Source organism: Octopus bimaculoides, chromosome 16 (assembly GCF_001194135.2).
Source record: "Octopus bimaculoides isolate UCB-OBI-ISO-001 chromosome 16, ASM119413v2, whole genome shotgun sequence".
In the NCBI taxonomy this organism is placed as follows: domain Eukaryota; kingdom Metazoa; phylum Mollusca; class Cephalopoda; order Octopoda; family Octopodidae; genus Octopus; species Octopus bimaculoides.
The window spans coordinates 50,054,535-50,072,285 of NC_068996.1; the positions used below are offsets into that span (position 1 = coordinate 50,054,535).

General features: G+C 36.2%; 1 protein-coding gene across 1 annotated transcript in view; it reads right to left on the reverse strand.

The window, feature by feature from the left end:
• Positions 1-32: 32 nt before the first annotated feature.
• Positions 33-17,751, reverse strand: part of LOC106875862 (protein cramped-like) — a 45,345-nt gene continuing 27,626 nt past the window's right edge. The window contains exons 14-18 of the mRNA XM_014924163.2: positions 11,715-11,845; positions 7,747-7,879; positions 6,463-6,608; positions 3,829-4,002; positions 33-385 (exon numbers count right to left, since the gene is read on the reverse strand). Of these exons, the coding sequence (XP_014779649.1) occupies positions 176-385; positions 3,829-4,002; positions 6,463-6,608; positions 7,747-7,879; positions 11,715-11,845 (794 nt within the window). The 3' untranslated portion in view covers positions 33-175. The remainder of the gene's footprint in view (positions 386-3,828; positions 4,003-6,462; positions 6,609-7,746; positions 7,880-11,714; positions 11,846-17,751) is intronic.

Here is a 17,751-nt window from a genome sequence, read left to right on the forward strand (position 1 = left end):
TATATATATATATATATAAATATATATATATATATACACACACACAAACAAGGTGTGGGGATGTGTATGCATTTGTGTCAATGATAACAAGTTGTGTTTGCACACACGTGTCATGAGCTGCCTTATATTTTTAAATTTAAAAAAAAAAAATTTTTTTTTGTTTTTTTTGATAGTTTCAAAGTTTCCATGGTAACGTCCTGATTTGTTGTAGACCAGTGTTCTCTTCCTCAGTGGAAGAGTTCCTAGCAGACACCATAGCTGCGGCAGCTTGAGTTGTTCCAGCAGCAGATGCATCGGACGCAGCAACTTTTTCAGCAAGTTCAGCAAATTTGCTCACATAGTCCATACTGTTTTCATTCATAATCATCTGTAACGTGGTATCCAACTGTAAGATATTAAATATAACATACAACATAAATAAATGTGAGAGAATATGAAATGGAAATCTAATCTGGTGGGGAGAAGTCTACAATTTTTAGCTCATAATCCTACATCTCTTTAGTTGAGTTGGAGTGGGGGCGCTTTGTATTGTGAGTTACTTGGTGATCTTGGCAACTAAATTTGACGACTGGCACCCATGCCGACATTGTCTCCTTCATTGGACACGAAACTTAGCTTGCGAAGACCTGTTGGGGCAAGCGAAAGCGAAATCGTGATGGCACCTGTACCCAGCATCGCCTTCCTGGCACGTGTAAAGACATTTGAGCGAGATCATTGCCAGTACCGCTGGACTGGCTCCTGTGCAGGTGGCACATAAAATACACCATTTTGAGCGTGGCCGTTGCCAGTACCGCCTGACTGGCCCTCGTGCTGGTGACACGTAAAAGCACCCACTACACTCTCGGAGTGGTTGGCATTAGGAAGGGCATCCAGCTGTAGAAACTCTGCCAAATCAGATTGGAGCTTGGTGTAGCCTTCTGGTTCACCAGTCCTCAGTCAAATCGTCCAACCCATGCTAGCATGGAAAGCGGACGTTAAACGATGATGATGAATAAACCCCATTCACAAACATACAATCATCAACATAATTATATAACCACTAACTGAAAACTTAAACTCACTGCCATTCAACAATACTCTAGCCAAAATTACTGGACCTGAAATAGGAGCCTCCACACTTTGTGAAATGGTTGGCATTTAAAAGAGCACCCAGTACACTCTGTAAAAGTGGTTGGCCTAAGGAAAAGAACCCAGCTGTAGAAGCCATAGGCATGCTCCTCTGGCTCATCAGTTCCTGTTGAACCACTCAATGCATGGAAAACAGATGTTAAATAATGATGATGAAGAAGATTTTAAGAATTCTACATCCACGACTAATGAATAGTTTGGAGGATAAAATGACTACTGTTTTAACTTATATTACTATAATTTTCACAATTAAGAAATATATCCACTTCCTGGTTGATGAAAGACTTCACCTCTGATATACAAAGCTGCTGAAATACTTATTAATTACACATTTAGAGCAGTGAAGTTCCCCTATATAACCCTTTTGTTAACATATTTCTCCTGAATTATACATCATTATTAAGCTGGTGTTTGGAATGTAAATAAACACAAAATTTTGATGGCTATTCTAAGTCAACTACAGTCTGTGTCCTCATTTCATTTGGTCCATCATTACTAAAGCAAAAACTTTTTGTTTTCCTCACCAATCTTTGGTTGACAAACTAATAAAATTCACTATCGAAAATGTCTCAGTAAAAGTCTATTTTTTTTGTAGCGGCATCAATTGAATTAATTTTTTATGGCTTCGTGTTTAAGAAGTTCCACTTCCCAAATATGTAGTTAGAGCTTCAGTCCCATTGTGTGGTATCAGAGCTTTGTGAGTGGATTAGATGGAAATTAAAAAAAGCTGCTGTGCATGCGTGTGTCTGGGACCACTTGTCATAACATTGTGTGATGACTGTAAACGAGGACCACAGTCAAAGAAGTGGTGTTGTTCGTTTCTAATTTTCTTTGGAAACAGCTGACCATGGGGAAATATTACCTTCGTTGGAAGCAGGTGCAAAAGGCTCTTGATTGTAGAAAATTTGCTCCAACAAGTGCTGTTTGGCCCATGGAAACACGGAAAAAAGGACATTAAAAGCAGCAGTAACTGGCAGCAATCATGATAAAGTTAATCAGTAATTCAGATATTCAGTTTCAATATTTAAGTTGCTCAATCTCCCACTGACTTGGATAAGCTCATCCTTCAATCAATGTAGAGTAGAGGCAAGAAGTGAAACGACCAAGTTCACAAAATATTAGATTAACAGCTTAAAAACCAGTTTGAAATTCAACACAAGTATTTTGTTGCTGTCTTGCTGTCAGAAAACATTATTTGTTAAATGCACAGACTCCCTCAAATGCTTAGGGGTGGGGTGGAGGATCGTTAGATGTTGTAGTTAGCTTTTGTTATCTAGAAGACCAAGTTAGCAGTGGTGGAGGAAGTTCTGAAAGTGTATTTGCTAGAATAAGAACAGGCTGGGCAAAATTCAGAGAGTTTCTATCTTTGTTGGTAACTAAGAGTTTCTCCCTCAAAGTGAAAGGCAGGTTGTATGATGCCTGTGTATATGAAGCTATGTTACATGGCAGTGAAACATGGGCTTTGACTACAGAGGACTTGTGAAGGATTGAAAGAAATGAATTTAGCATGCTCTTCTGGATGGGTAATATCAGTGTGCACACACAACAGAGTGTAAATGATTTAAGAGGAAAACTGGATATAAGAGGCATCAGGTGATGTGTGCAAGAGAGAAGACTGTGCTGGTTTAGCCATGTGATGCATATGGATGAGGACAGCTATGTAAAGAAGTACCGAGTTCTAATTGTGGAGGGTACCTGTGGAAGGGGTAGAACCAGATAAACATAGGACAAAGTAGTGAAAAAGGATCTTCAGATGCTAGGCCTTGCTGAGAAAATGACAAGGGATTTGGAAATGTGGTGATCTGCTGTACTTGACAAGACACGTCAAGCTAAGTGAAATCGCTGTCTTCCACACATACGGGCTTGTCCTTTGCAGGTGCCAGTGCTACATAAAAAAGCACACTTTGTTAAGTGGTTGGCATCAGGAAGAGCATCCAGTCATAGAAACCATGTCACAACAGACAATTGGTGTTTGAACAGCTCCATGTCAAACCATTCAACCCTTGCCAGCATGGAAAGTTGACGTTCAAACTAGTAGATTCTCCTCTTATTTACCCCAAACACTTTTAATTAGAAGCTAATGATTGTTGTTGTTCAGCCCCAGGTCAATCCTGATCAAACCAAAGGCCCCAGGTTCAAACATGTTCCAGTTCAGTTACATTATGCAATATGTCATTCAAAATTTAAAACCCAGCTGGATATGATTTGAGGAAGATTTGGCTGTTATTCCTCATGTGTCAAACAACTGCTTAGAAGCTCTCTTCAATAAGCCAATTTGCAATTCTCCAAGGCATGAGAAGCTCCAGCAAATTTCCCAATTTCATTGTCAAGCAGAATCACATGCTTAATACATACTAGTGTGGTCCATTCATTAAATGAAAAAAAGAAACCCCTATTGTCATTAATAAAGGCATTAATTCCTTTAAACCTTTTTCCTATTTCTCTTAACAAAAATAAAAATTAATTTCTAATTAATTGGCAAAAAAAAGAAAAAAAAAAGAAAGAAAGGTTTAAAGCAACATTCTTCTTAATGTCTATTTGCAAGAACGAAATAGCACATCTCCAATGTAAATATATTTTAATTCGATCTATGCATCTTTCTACTGCTTTCTTCTGCAATTCTGTTTCTTGTGTTTTCATAATAGGAGTAAAAAAAAAAAAAAGAGAGAGAGAGAGAGATAGATAGATAAAGATACTTACATCCATTCTTGATGTTGAAGAATCTCGAGACCAATCATTGAACAAACTATTAAGTGTAAGGTTGCTGTTGCTGTTGCTGGTGGTGCTTACAGTGTTATTTGGCAAAGTTTCAGAAGTAGAAACCCTCTTAATCGGTGAGTCATTCAGAAGGCTGCCAAGAGAGAGATCACTCATCTGAAAAGAGATAAAATGAAAACCACATTAAGGAAGGTTTTATTGCAAACATGAGACAAATTTACAAGCATAATAAAAGTATTTAAAACAGAAGAGAACAACAGATTTATTAATGCATGGTTTGTTTATGTTAAATGTAACCGACCAAGCTTCTTCTCAATTTTGTGAAAGAAAAAAATCCAATTAAATTACAGGTGAACATGTCCTTTGATTGATAACTTAATTAGTACAATATTTCTTATAATACTCCATGTAGAACCTTGAAAGAAATATCAGACAATACTTTGAATTCCATTTTACAAAATGGCAACATGCTTTGCATAAAACCATAACACATTATTGAAAACAAAAAAAAAAGAAGTTATGCTTTCTTTCAATATATCAAATAAAAAACAATGAAACTAATTTTAATCCTTTGCCTGTCCAAAGCATTTTTAATAAGTTTGTCCTTAAATGTCTATAGTTGTTTTCAGACTTTTAGTTAGCCCTATGTTCTAATAAAGCTTTCCATTCATAAGTCCCAAGTAACCCTTATGGTTGAAAAAAAATTAGGAATGTGTATCATATATGATGCAGAGATTCAACAGGACAGACAATGGGTTAAATCATTCATTCTGCAGCACACAATTTTGTCAGTGAACAGGTCGCGGTTTCAAAGCGACGAAAATATTTTGACAAATTAAATTTAAATGTTGAAGTGAATCTAACGGTTTTTGTGTGTTATTTTAAATGGTTTATAAACACCTTCCATGCTGCAATTGTATTCATAAAATTTTCTTGAAATTCTTTTTTTTTTGTTTATTACTTTCACACCAGGTTAGCAACACAAAGAAAAAAATGAGAAAATGGAAAGAAAAAAAAAAAAAAAAAAAAAAAAAAGTGAAGTCAAGACAAGAAATTAATAAATAAACAAAATAGTTACACACACTTTTTCATACCATGGAACATAAATATTCCCTTTCAAAACAAATTAAAATTCTACAGAAATCAAATTATCATCACTTCAGAGTTGATTAAAAAATGTTGGTAATATGTAGAGGGGATTTCTATCTTAAACTGATCTAAATTATTATAAACTTCCAACAAAATTTATGTTCCAAACACCTGTTAAATAATGGCAGTTATTTTATTAAGTTGTTCTTCATTTTCAAAATTAATTGAAACGGTGGCAGTATATATTTAGAAATAATATGGGTCATAATAACCTATATTAAAAAAATTGTTGGTTATAAGTCATTCTCCCCCTTTTATATGTTGAGTCTTAAGAAAGAGTGCCGACGGCCTTTGCAGGCCCTCTTAGACTTGTGAGACTGATGCCATTAACCTTCTGAAACCTTTGTAAGTCAACACCAGTGGGAAAGACATGAAGAGAAGGAGATTTCTACAGCACCAATATTTTGGGAAGGAAAGACTAAGCAAGAGTAATTTCACGCATTATTAGTTTGAAAGTACTCGCTGATGAAATCCCTAAATTCTAACAGGAAAAAAAAAAAAACAATCCATGCCAATTTAATGCTGAAGACCAAAGTAGTAATTGTTGTTATGTCTTTTAAAGATATGCAGAAACAGTGACTTGTAATAAACTCAGGAAAAAAGTCACAATTAATTTATGGGATCCAGACAAAAACCCCTCAGGCCCTGCCACAGTCCAATGACTGAAACAAGTAAAAGAATAAATATATAATGTATATAAGTTTAGCACAAATAACACCAGTTAAAACAAAACTGAGGTCGAGTCAAGATGGTAACTGATAATATGATGGCCACATTATCAGTTGATATTTTGGTGCTATCATTAACAGAAAAGTAACTTCCTACATGTGATGAAACAATATAAAAACCTTGATGGGACTGGTTAGTCCACATTACTCCATAAGGAGCATACAGTCAGTTTGCCCAGTTTCTCTGGTGTATACAAATTCCTCCCTGGATGGAATGCTTGTCTGTGCAGGATCACTCATTTTTGCCAGCTGAGTGGACTGGAGCAACACGAAATGAAGTGTTTTGCTCAAGAACACAATGCCTTGCCCTGTCCAGGAATTGAAACCGCAATCTAATGATCATGAGTTCAACACTCTAACCACTGAGCAATGCGCCTCTACTCAATGGGATTGCTTAACCAGAAATAGTACCCAAATCACACACTACTATCTTAGAAAAAAAAAAAAAAGAAGACAAGAGCTGGAATCCCTTTGGATATAAGTTTTGCTTAATCAAGATTGAACTGAGTGAAATAATAAATTCTTTTAATGTTATTTTTAAATGGCATTCATTTATGATCCTTAATCCAATACATTTCTTTTTTATTTTAAATATCTTTTGTAACTGTAAAAGAAAAATCATGTTTTGAAATAATTTATGATCAAATAAACAATTTTGAATTTGAATATGTATGAATGAAAAACTATTTGAAAAAGAATAATTTCAAACCCTCATCATCAATATAATAAAATGTCTTACTTCTCCAAGAATCCAGTTATTATCTGAGTTGAACTTAAAGGGACTGTAATAAGGACTAGTCTGGCTCCTAAATTCTGTACTCAAAGGAGGTGTAGTCAAACCACTGTCAGTGGTTGGCGCTTTTGCCTCAGAACCTTCTAGCATGGCTGTAAAATAAGTTACAATTGATGTCATTATACAAATTTCTTATCAAAAACAAAGAATTATTTGGCAATATCAGTTACATTATGACAAAATTTGTGGTAAGAAACTCTAAAGAGAGCTGAACAGCAAAAGGTCTTCAGAGAAGAAACCCCACTCAAGCAAATGTCTCAGACCTTAAAGTTTTCTAAGGGGGCTGAGCCACATCCAGGTCATGACCCCTGGGTGTTCTTCTGCTGATACTTTAAACCACGTGGATATTGGAAACTTGTGCATTTAAACCAAATTTAAGACAAATGTCTACAAAAGGTTTAAGATTTTTTGTAGGTGTAGCTGTGTGGTTAAGAAATTCACTTTGCAGTCAGATGGTTTTAGGTTCAATCCCACTGACCAGCACCTTCAAAATGTCTGTTCTTCTATAGCCCTAGGCTTACCAATGTCTTGTGAATGATCTTGGTAGATGGAAACTGTATTATATATATAATTTTTAATAACAGTTTGACTCAACTCCATATGGCTTAAAAAGTTTCGGATCAGTTGACAGGAGATATCTTCTGATGAGATGGATGCATACTACGCTCTCACAGAAATTGTTGATATATATATATATATATATGAATGAGAAAAAGAAGAAAATGGAGAAATTGACATGGAGACATCAGTTTATTCAAGGACATTCAAATCCAGATAATGAAATTCCAGTCCTACAGCTGTTTCCATATCCAATTAGTTCAATTACAGAAATTAAATTAATTTAAATTTTCATATTGAAACTGGTTAATTTAATCAGGGAAGAATGTCCCAAAAAGGGAGTTACATTTCAACATGTTGATTGATGTACATACAGATGTTTGTGTTGTTAAAAAAACAAACAAAAAAAAACAGCATCAACAAAAAACCCGGTATTTTCATATATATACATATAAACAAATATGTTTGATATATTTGTGGTCATGCATATGTAATACATAATGGCTTTTATTGGTGGTGGTGTGGTAGTTAGATGAAATAGATGTTATAGGGAGAGAGAGAGAAAGACAAAGTCAACTTGTGTAGAATTTGAACTCAGAATGTAAATATTGATGCTCTTATAATTCTGACCACAATAATGTCAATGCCAACATTAAGAACAATAATACTTACACATAGAAACGTCAGATAAAGAAATATCAAACAGTGTAGAAATATTCGGAGGAGAAGAACCTAATTTGGTCCCCGATGAAGAAGTGGTTGCAGAGGTATCTGTTGTAGTTGAACTGGTATTCATCAGTGAAATCTGTACAGAGAAATATAAAAGAAACTCAGAATGTAATTTCATAAATTCTGCATTTTTACTCAAAGAGGATCAGATCAGAGTCTGGTGCAGCCTCCAGGCTTGCCAGTCCTCAGTCAAGCCGCATGGAAAGCAGCTTTAGAAGAAGATGAGAGGAAGAGGAGGAGGACTCATTATGGCACATGCTTTAAGATGTTTCCATACTTTGGGATAAATCCCAGTAGAAGTACAAAAAGTGAAGAACTCAATGAGAATAGCAGCTAGCTCTAAGATACATTACCTGAGACTAACTTTACTAACATCTTCAACTCCAGCAAATAGTGGTGGTGCTAAAGTGAACAGAAAAGTGGGGTTCTTCCGGTTTTTTTTTATAGGTAGAAAAGAAAGAATTTAGGAGTTTTGTTGATGTGCGAAACTGAAGACAAAACAACTCCATCAAGAGTGTTACTTTATTATTTCTTTTATTTTCAGTAGGAAAGAGCAATGCTCTGGGTTTTTGCAGGCCCTCTAAGACCAGGAAGATCAATCATCATCATCATCATCATCATCGTTTAACGTCCGCTTTCCATGGGTTGGACGATTTGACTGAGGACTGGCAAGCCAGAAGGCTACACCAGGCTCCAATCTGATTTGGCAGAGTTTCTACAGCTGGATGCCCTTCCTAACGTCAACCACTCCAAGAGTGTAGTGGGTGCTTTTACGTGCCAGTCAGGCGGTCTGGCAACGGCCATACTCAAAAAGGTGTTTTTTATGTGCCACTTGCACGGGAACCAGTCCAGTGGCACTGGCAATGACCTCGCTCAATGGCTTTAAAAAAATGGCTTTTGGAGTGGGTTGGGGTAAAAGAGAAAACAATGGCTCATTATTGTAACTAACCCCTACAAATAACTTTTGTGATGCCCATTCTCAGCAAGGTCCTTGCTTTTGTCTAATCTGAGGTCAACTTTGAATGATTAGACTCCGCTGACCACAATGTTCTAAGTATTACCCTCAAGTCTTATTTTTAGACACTGTATCAAAATTTATTTAAACTGTATCCTTTCCTTTTTTAAAATGGTGAGGGTGTAATTTGAGTGAGCATGCTAGCAAGTGAGGTACCTGTATTGCACCATTAAAAGCCCTTTCTTAATCACAGTGGGCTTCTGCCAAGAAACATTTTCTCTCTAGAGCCCCTAACAGACACTGGAACTATGCAAGGAAAGTGCAACAAGAAGCAGCACTTGAAGAGACAATGCTCTTTTCAAATTCTGGGTGTTCATGTTTTTGGAATGGAATTAAACCTATTAAAAATATCAAAATTTATTTTTCTTTCAAACAGTTTTTTTAGTACTTTATATTTTCCTTTTTATTTCAGTCACTCCTTTAATATCCATGATTAATCTCCGAAAGAGAAAGAGAGAGAGACAATAAACTGAAATTAGTTGCTTTCATAATACTCATTGTCATCAACATAACCCAGAATATATATACAAAGCATCGATTTGATTCTCATACAAACACTGACATGGTTGCGTGATTAAAACTTTTCTACAACAGCCTCGGTTTTACAAAAGCCCAGTGATTGAAATTTAATAGCTGGAAACCATCTAAAGGAATTTTTGCTTTTAGAGGGTAGACTTTTTCTTGTTCATTTTAACACCACCATCTAACCCTCGAGTGCCTTCAGCAGCATTCACTGTTATAAGGGTTACATATAAATTCCAACTTTTTCCGATATTGATGGGGACACCGTGAGTAGTCATAATCACTAAAAGTCAATTCAAAAGGTAGCTTGAACTTGAAATATAATGAGACAAAAATAAATACCTTACTGTTCAGAATATTATTAAAATTTAGAAAATATGTTACCGTGACCTATTTAATGCGCATTAACAGGAACATAAGAAATATTTTGTTTGGACCAATATTGAACTAAACTCAGGTAAAGAGGACCTATTTTGTGGCTATCTTGTGAAAATAGTTGAAAATGGCTCTTAGTAAATTATATGGTCGATCATAGATTTCTCTGTGTAAACCATTACAAACAGAAAAATTTAATCCATGGACTACAAAACCATCCAACAGATCCATATTTATTTGTTCAGGTTCATCCCATACCAGCAAAAAAAATATATATATATATACACACACAAGCCAATGAACGAGCTTCTATTTGACTTACTAGAAATAGCAGCCAAACTTCCGTAACATCCCAACTCTTATCATTAAAAAAAAAAAAAAAAAAAGAATAGTTATAAATAAAAATGTCTTTGATCACAGTTTTGATCAATCAGAGTTGACTAGAGTGGAATGGAGAGAATCTTAGCTAATTTTTTGCTTCGCGACACACTCACATAACATTAAGCTAAAATATGAATACTCTTTAACTGTTAACATGAATATTTTCCCCTTCGCTTGTATAGGATGAACCAGGGCCAGAACAAATAAATGAGCCAAAAAATGCAGACCATTACTAGTTACCTTGAATTCCTGATATTATTTTATTTTGAATTTAAGGTTAGTGTCTCTGTTAATATCAGTTTTAAGCTAATCATCTTAATCAGTTTTACTTCTGGTTTGCCACTGAACACTAGCTAATAATACTTCTCAATAATTCCCGGTCATTTATTCCAATTAAATTGTTTCATTTTTATGTCTTTTAATCTATGCAAGCATGAGTGAGAAGAGTATTTCTCAACCATTTTTTGGGCCCCTGCCCACTTCAGTTTGTCCAAGAAACATGCATCTCACCATGAGCAGATGGAATTTATACACACATACACACACACATATTCCATACTGGCATGAATTAAATGGTTTGACAGAATCTGAATGTCCAAAACCTGCATTGTGCACCAAAGCAAGTTTTGGTTTTTACAACTGGATGCACTTCCTAATGCCAACCTCTGAGTGCCTTTTTTTTTTTTGTACCATCAGCAGTAGTGAAGTTACCATGTAAGGAGATAGGGGGGGAGGGGGTAAAGTATGAGAGAAGGCATCTAAGCAGAACAGGTTTTAGGAAATAGGAAGGTGCTGAGGTGTATGTGTGGGCACTCAAAGGTAATGAGGTGAAAAGAAGTGAATGCGGGGAGAAGAACCAGGAATACAAGTGGGTAGAGGATGCAAGAGTGTATGGGGGGTAGCGAGGGCAGGGGAATGGGCGATGGGGGTGGAGTGAATTTAATGAATGAAAAAGTGCTATTCAAAAGGAATGCTGTGATCTTATATGCTAAAGAAACTGGTTAATTGATCCTATGTCCCCTGGGACCCAAGACCTTAACGCCCGGCGGTACTATTATCTGACTGTTTCATTCTTGGTCTATTCCTAGGTCTCTTGCCACATGTAGGAATAGATTCCTCAGGCATCTCTTTCAAAGGGTCCTATCAGAAAAAAAACCATCATTACACTTTCTAACTGGATTCCCAACTGAGACCATGGGTATTATCCAACCATTTCATTCTTGATCTACTCTTATGTCCCCCCACAATGTGCCAATTTTCATGTTTGCACCTTTTTTTTTTTTTTCAAAAGAAAAGATAACTTACCAAAGCGGGTGCCTCTAAGTGATCACTCACACTACTAAAAATAACAGAGAAACCTCCCTCAAACAACACGCTATGCTTTAAAGAAGGATTCATTGGACAGTGTAGTTCTACATATACAAAAAAATATGGAAAAATTACATGATGGTCAAGGTCGGAAGGTTTTTGCTCATAAATCCTCACAATCAGAGCCTATATGAGGAACAACAACAACAACAATAGAAACAAAATTAAATTAATGAACGGAATGCCTGGTTATAAGACATCCAGAGGAACATTCTGAAAAAGAATAAAAGATTATGTCATAAACTGTTACCATTTCTTGAGGAGTGGTTGAAATTTGAGATGGAACTTCCACTGAAGTAGGTACACCAACTGGTAACTTCACTGATAAAGAATTGGTATTAACTGCTAATGTTGAAGAATTTGACAAACCAGTAGTTATTGCTGGAAAAAAATAAAAAGAATCTTTAAAAAATTGTTAAAAAAACCCCCCAAAAAACCCAACAAGATAAAACAGAATTGAGATTATGAATCTTTTATCTTTTACTTCTTTCAGTCACTGGATTGTAGCCATGCTGGGGCACCACTTTGAAGGGTTTTAGTTGAACAAATCAATCCCTGTACTTAAATTATTTTTAAAGCCTGAGACTTATTCTATTGGTTACTTTTGCTGAACTGTTAAGTTACTGGACACACACAAAACAGGCTTCTTTCAGTTTCCATCAACCAAATCATTAACAAGGTTTTGGTTGGCCTGGGGCTATAGTAGAAGGCACTTGCAGAAGGTGCCACACTGTGGAACTGTACCTAGAACCATGTGGCTAGGAAGCAAACTTCTTACCACATAGCCACAGTCAATTTTCTTATTAATGACAGTTTGAAAATTGAATATTTAAACTGAGTCATACCAACAAACAAACTTTTTACATGGTCAAGCAACTTGTCTGGTATATTGTGATTATAGTTCCATTGAATCAATACCATAGTGAGGAAGAGGGCAAAGGTCAAACAGTAACAAAAAAAGGACACATTGGTAAATGTAGACCCTCCCAAATACATTGATTAAAAGGTGGGAGATTCAAAGCTGGAACCCTTTTGATTACAAGTCTACACAATTAAGGCAGCCCTGAGGTTAAACAATAACAATAATAATGAATAATTACATCATTCTGAACTTTTAAGTATAATTTTTCCATCTTATTATTTCTTTTTAAATTTAAAACAGAAAATTTCTAAGTATTGTTGCATCTCAAATTTGGTGTTGCTGTGTGGTTAAAAACCTGGCTTTACTACGAGGTGATTTTGGTTTCAGTCCCACTGCCTAGCATCCTGGGCAAGCACCTTGTACTACAGCACTGGATTGACCAAAACCTTAAGAGTGAAATTTGACAAATAATAGCTGCATGATAACCTATCGAGGGTACCATTCCTATCATTGGATTAATCATTGTCTTGCTTAATACCATCACTTGGCCATTGAAGTATTTTAGTAAAGTCCACACTGTTGCAAGCATGTCTCCAGAAGATGACTTCTTTACTTCGCCTCACCATCTGTGAAGATGCTGAAAACAATCTATAGGTGTTGCCAGTTCACATCTGAGTAAGTTCAAATATCATTTAGTAATTTAGCCATGTGTGTGTGTGTTTTATAAGCTCACTTAATGAATATTTGATTTTGATATGATGATGATGATGATGATGATGATGATGATGATGATGATGATGATGATAAAATATTAAGAAACAGTGAAGAGATGAAACTATTTCCAGAACCTTTAAACAATGAGCGCTTGGGATAGTTTGCTTCACCACCCTATCTTTCTGGAGGACAGACACAAGCTGAGTTGATGACAGAGATAAAATGCAAAACAACTGATCAGTATTGAACAGTTTTACTTATATTAAAATTACTCCTTAATTGCAAAGAACAGAGTCAAAGAGAAGCCAAAAAAATATATTGGGTTGTTAGATAAATCCTTTTGTTCCTTTTCAATGTTGATTGAAAAATAGTCTTTATTATAATGTTTTATGTATCTTTTTGTAGCTCTATTCTTCTTTTACAGATTTTGTTTATCGTTTTTGAAATTTGAATAAATTTTATCTCTTTTCAGACATATGATGACAGAGTAGAAAAAACAAAAATTAACATTTTTGACACCTGCTTCTCTTTGCTTTCAATCAAGGTTACAAAACTGCCAAAGCTGTTTGAGGCATTTGTACTGAGAAGGTACTATTACTGCAAGAACTGCACAGAAATGATTTTTACACTTCAAGAAAGAGGAATTTGACCTCACAGACCCTCTGCATTATAGTCAACTAGTTCAATTCAATGAAGATCAATTGGACAAGCTCATCCATGAGGATCCATGCCAATCCACTAGGGAATTAGCCTAGCGGATAGGATGTTTTCGTGATATCGCTACCAGTCAACATTGACATGGCATGCTTCTTCAACATGACAACACTCATTTCCACGTTGCCAATCAGACCAAAAATGTGAGTGGAGATCTCAAGAATTTCTACACCCATTGTATTCTCCTGGTATAGCACCTTCAGTTTATCATCTTTTCTGGTCACTGGTCAACAGTCTGTGTAGCATTTTGTTCAACAACATGGAGCAGAAAATGTGGCTCAATGAATTTTTCAAGTCAAGATCTGGTGATTTCAACCATCAAAGCATTGACAAACTAGTGGAATGCTGGCAAGAATTCATGAATGATGAAAAAGAATATATAATTTGACTGATTTGTGGAAACAGTTAATGAAAACTCAGGATTAAAATGAATGGGGAAAAAATGAACTAATTTATTTGACAACCCAATAATAATCAAAGCTAAACAAAATAAAAGTTTTAACACAATCCTGAAACAGTATGAGTTAAAACATCTTGAGTAATAAAAACCATATGTTGGCAAATTTTCTGAGCCCTCAAGAACAAAGAATTGAAGATACTGTTAAAAAAAAAAAAAACTGTACTGTATTTATACAGGGTTGAATAGCTGCACTATTGCAACATTAGGATGTAGTACACATGATCATAAGATTGTGGTTTCAATTCCTGGACTGGGTGAAGCATTGGGTTCTTGAGCAAGACACTTCATTTCACATTGCTCCAGCCCACTCAGCTGTAAATGAGTATCACTGTGATGGACTGGTGTTTTGCTCTGAGGGAATGTTGTGATCTTGGTCACTTATGCACCATGGAAGCCGAGTAGCTGGCTTGATGAGCACGAGGACTTGAGACAGTAATGTTAAAATGATGGACATTCTACCATTGGACCAAAGCAATCCTTCAAATTTCTCTATCCACTTCAGAAACTTTGTTCCTACCAGCAAGAATTGTATATTATTGGCCTCTTAACCCATATATGCCCATAAAAAATGAAGTCTTAAAATTTTACTGTATTTAGATTAGACTTTATGGTGAGCTTTCACAATCTGGAAGAGAAGAACAGTATGCAACTGTTAGCTATGGGTGTTGACTACCAACTGAACATTTCGTATGCTCAATCAGATGCTTCCTTGTGAGTTTATGTCCAAACAAGTAGGAGCAGGTTTTGCGTTATGAAAATGCAACCAGGGGTATATACAAGTTAAGAATTTATGAACTTCAAGAGAACATTAAATAATTCTTTTTTTTTTTTTTAATATTGGATTTTGAAGCAGATGAGCTATACAGGGTGTTCAAGCATAAAGATTAAAGTTGTAGTTGAAAAAAGGTCAGTTGACATGGAGGACTGGAAGCCATCTGAATACAGGAAGAGAGTTACCTGTATCATGATTTGCAGCAGATATCAAAATGCCAATGTCATGACTACTGCTCAATGCTCTGTGGACATTGTAAGGGGTCTAAGATGTGACATGGACAGCTGCAGCAGAGACTATGAAGCCATGGCCAACAGGAAGAGACATAGCAGGTGCTGTAACTGTGTCCACATACCAGAATTCATTCAGTAACCGTACAATAGGGTGGCAGAAACCCTAAACAAGGGAGTCTAGGCTTTGGTGAAAGAGATGGGCATTAGGATTGCTACCATGAAGCTGACCCTGAGTGAGGACGTTTGCTACCACTCATACAAAAAGCACAAAGGACAAATTCTGACTGCCAATGCCAAGGAGAACTGCTTGACAAAGGCAAAGAAGCTCCTCAACTATCCAAAGCATCCGGTTGAGCCAAGGATAATCTGGTTCTTCTCAGATGCAAAGAACTTCTGCTGGGATCAGTTGCACAACATTCAGAACAAGGTAGCTTGCCTACAATCCATACAAAGTCCCATATATCATGAAAACTAAGTTCCACCACAGTTTGCTGTGGTGGTCTTTGGATGTGTCTCCAGTGAGGGAAACATCATGCTGCCTCACTCTCTGAACACAATTCAGAAAGCTATGTGAAGCTGTTGGAAGACCATACGTGTAGCAGTAGGATTTAGCTCTTTATCATACCACTGGAAAGAGTGAAAAGTGGTTGTCCAAGAATCTCTATGACTTCACCAGCCCCAGTTTCTGGTCTCCTAATTCCTCCGATTGTAAACCCAGGGATTATTATGTGTGAGCCACAGTAGAGAAAGACACCAGCCACTCTGCTTGCAACACCAAAGCTGAGCTGGTGTTCAAAGATCTTCCCATGGACACAGAGAAGAATACATGTGCCAAATTCCAGAGCCATCTTTAGGCCAGCTATAAACTAGTTGATATTCTTTGGTTTTTAAAAAAATATACTTTTCTTGTTGAATGGGATATGATGTTCTCTGTTGCCTTGATGCAAACTCAAATTTAGCCTGAACACCCTGTAAGCAATAGCATACATGTCTTTTATTGGCCTTGATGTGTGCACTATAATTCTGCTGAATCAACAGCAAAAGAATGTGCAAGACATAGCAAAAAATACATTATATTATACCAAAACAATAAATAAGCTAACTAGACAATACAGCAAACTCATTGTTTGACTAATTCCAGGTAAGTGCTGATCAATGGAATTTGCTCAAGGTGTGTATGAATGACTATTTTATCTAATATGTTTCTTTCTTTCTTTTTTAACAACGGTATGGAATGATTTGAAGGAAATTAGATTTAATTGCTATTTCTAATTCACTGAAAGCTACTTCATAAGAACAGTGGTTCTCAGCCTTTTTTAATGTCTGGGCCAGATCCAAAACCTGGATTTTCTTAGGGGCCTTGCACAAAACAAAGTAAAACACAAGTCAGTTAAAGAAATAATTATATTTATAGAAGGAAAACCATCAGGGTCCATTAGAAGGAAGCTTGAGGGCTGCATATGGCTCTGGGAGCTGCAGTTCAGAATCATTGTCTCAGAGGTTTCTATATATAAAAATGTAATGGAGAACAAATTGTTGTAAAGGAATTAAGTACTAAAAATTTCCATTGCTGAATGTTAAGTTCCTCTAATTAATCCTTTATGTCTTAAAGAAAGATAAATACATCACAACTATTGTAAAATGTTAAAGCATTGCCAGGGACAAACCGCTTTAGATCCTCTCAGATTTGAAACACAAGGAATAAATAAGATTGATTTCAGTTAATGCTCAAGTGTTGTAGCCGAATGCCAAGTAGAAGGAAGGAAATTCCAGAGGAAAGATGCAGTTCTGGAGAGGAAGGACAATGTAAATACTTAGTAGAGAGTTTGTGAGGTAAGAAATAATGAGTGATGGTGGTGGTAGCGGGGATAATATGGAGAAGACCTGTACTCCACAGCAGAAATGTTATGACTGGTTCCTTTGATGGTGAAAAGCACTCATGGCAGTGCCATGTAAAAGCATCTGTGTAGTGCCAATGCAGCACCACATAAAAATGCCCATATGACACCATATAAAAGTACCTGTGCAGTGCCACATAAAAGCGCCAGTGTGGCACTGTGCAAAAGCACCCAAAACACTCTAAAGTGATTGGCGTTAGGAAGGGCATCCAGCCATAGAAACTATGCCAAATCAAACTGGAGTCTGGTTGGATAGTGCTTTTTACATGCCACCGGCTGAGAGCCAGTCAGGAGGCACTGGCCACAACTACGATATTGGAATAATGCAAAACATGTATTTTATAAATTCCTGTGTTCTTAAATGGCGAACAGACTTGGCAACGCTACCTTCATGGGTACAGGATGATTAAAACAACCCCAGTATTATTTAACTAGTATTCATTTTGCTGACCCTAGAAAAATGGAATGTAAAGTCAGCCTGACTGGAATTTGAACTCACAATATAATTTACCAAAACATATATCATGTTGATGCTCAACAATTTCTGTTTTACCAAATGATCCTCAACAGGTCAATTAGGCATGGGATTACTCTTTTACTGGTTTCTGTCATTTGACTGTGTGCCTTTAGTCAA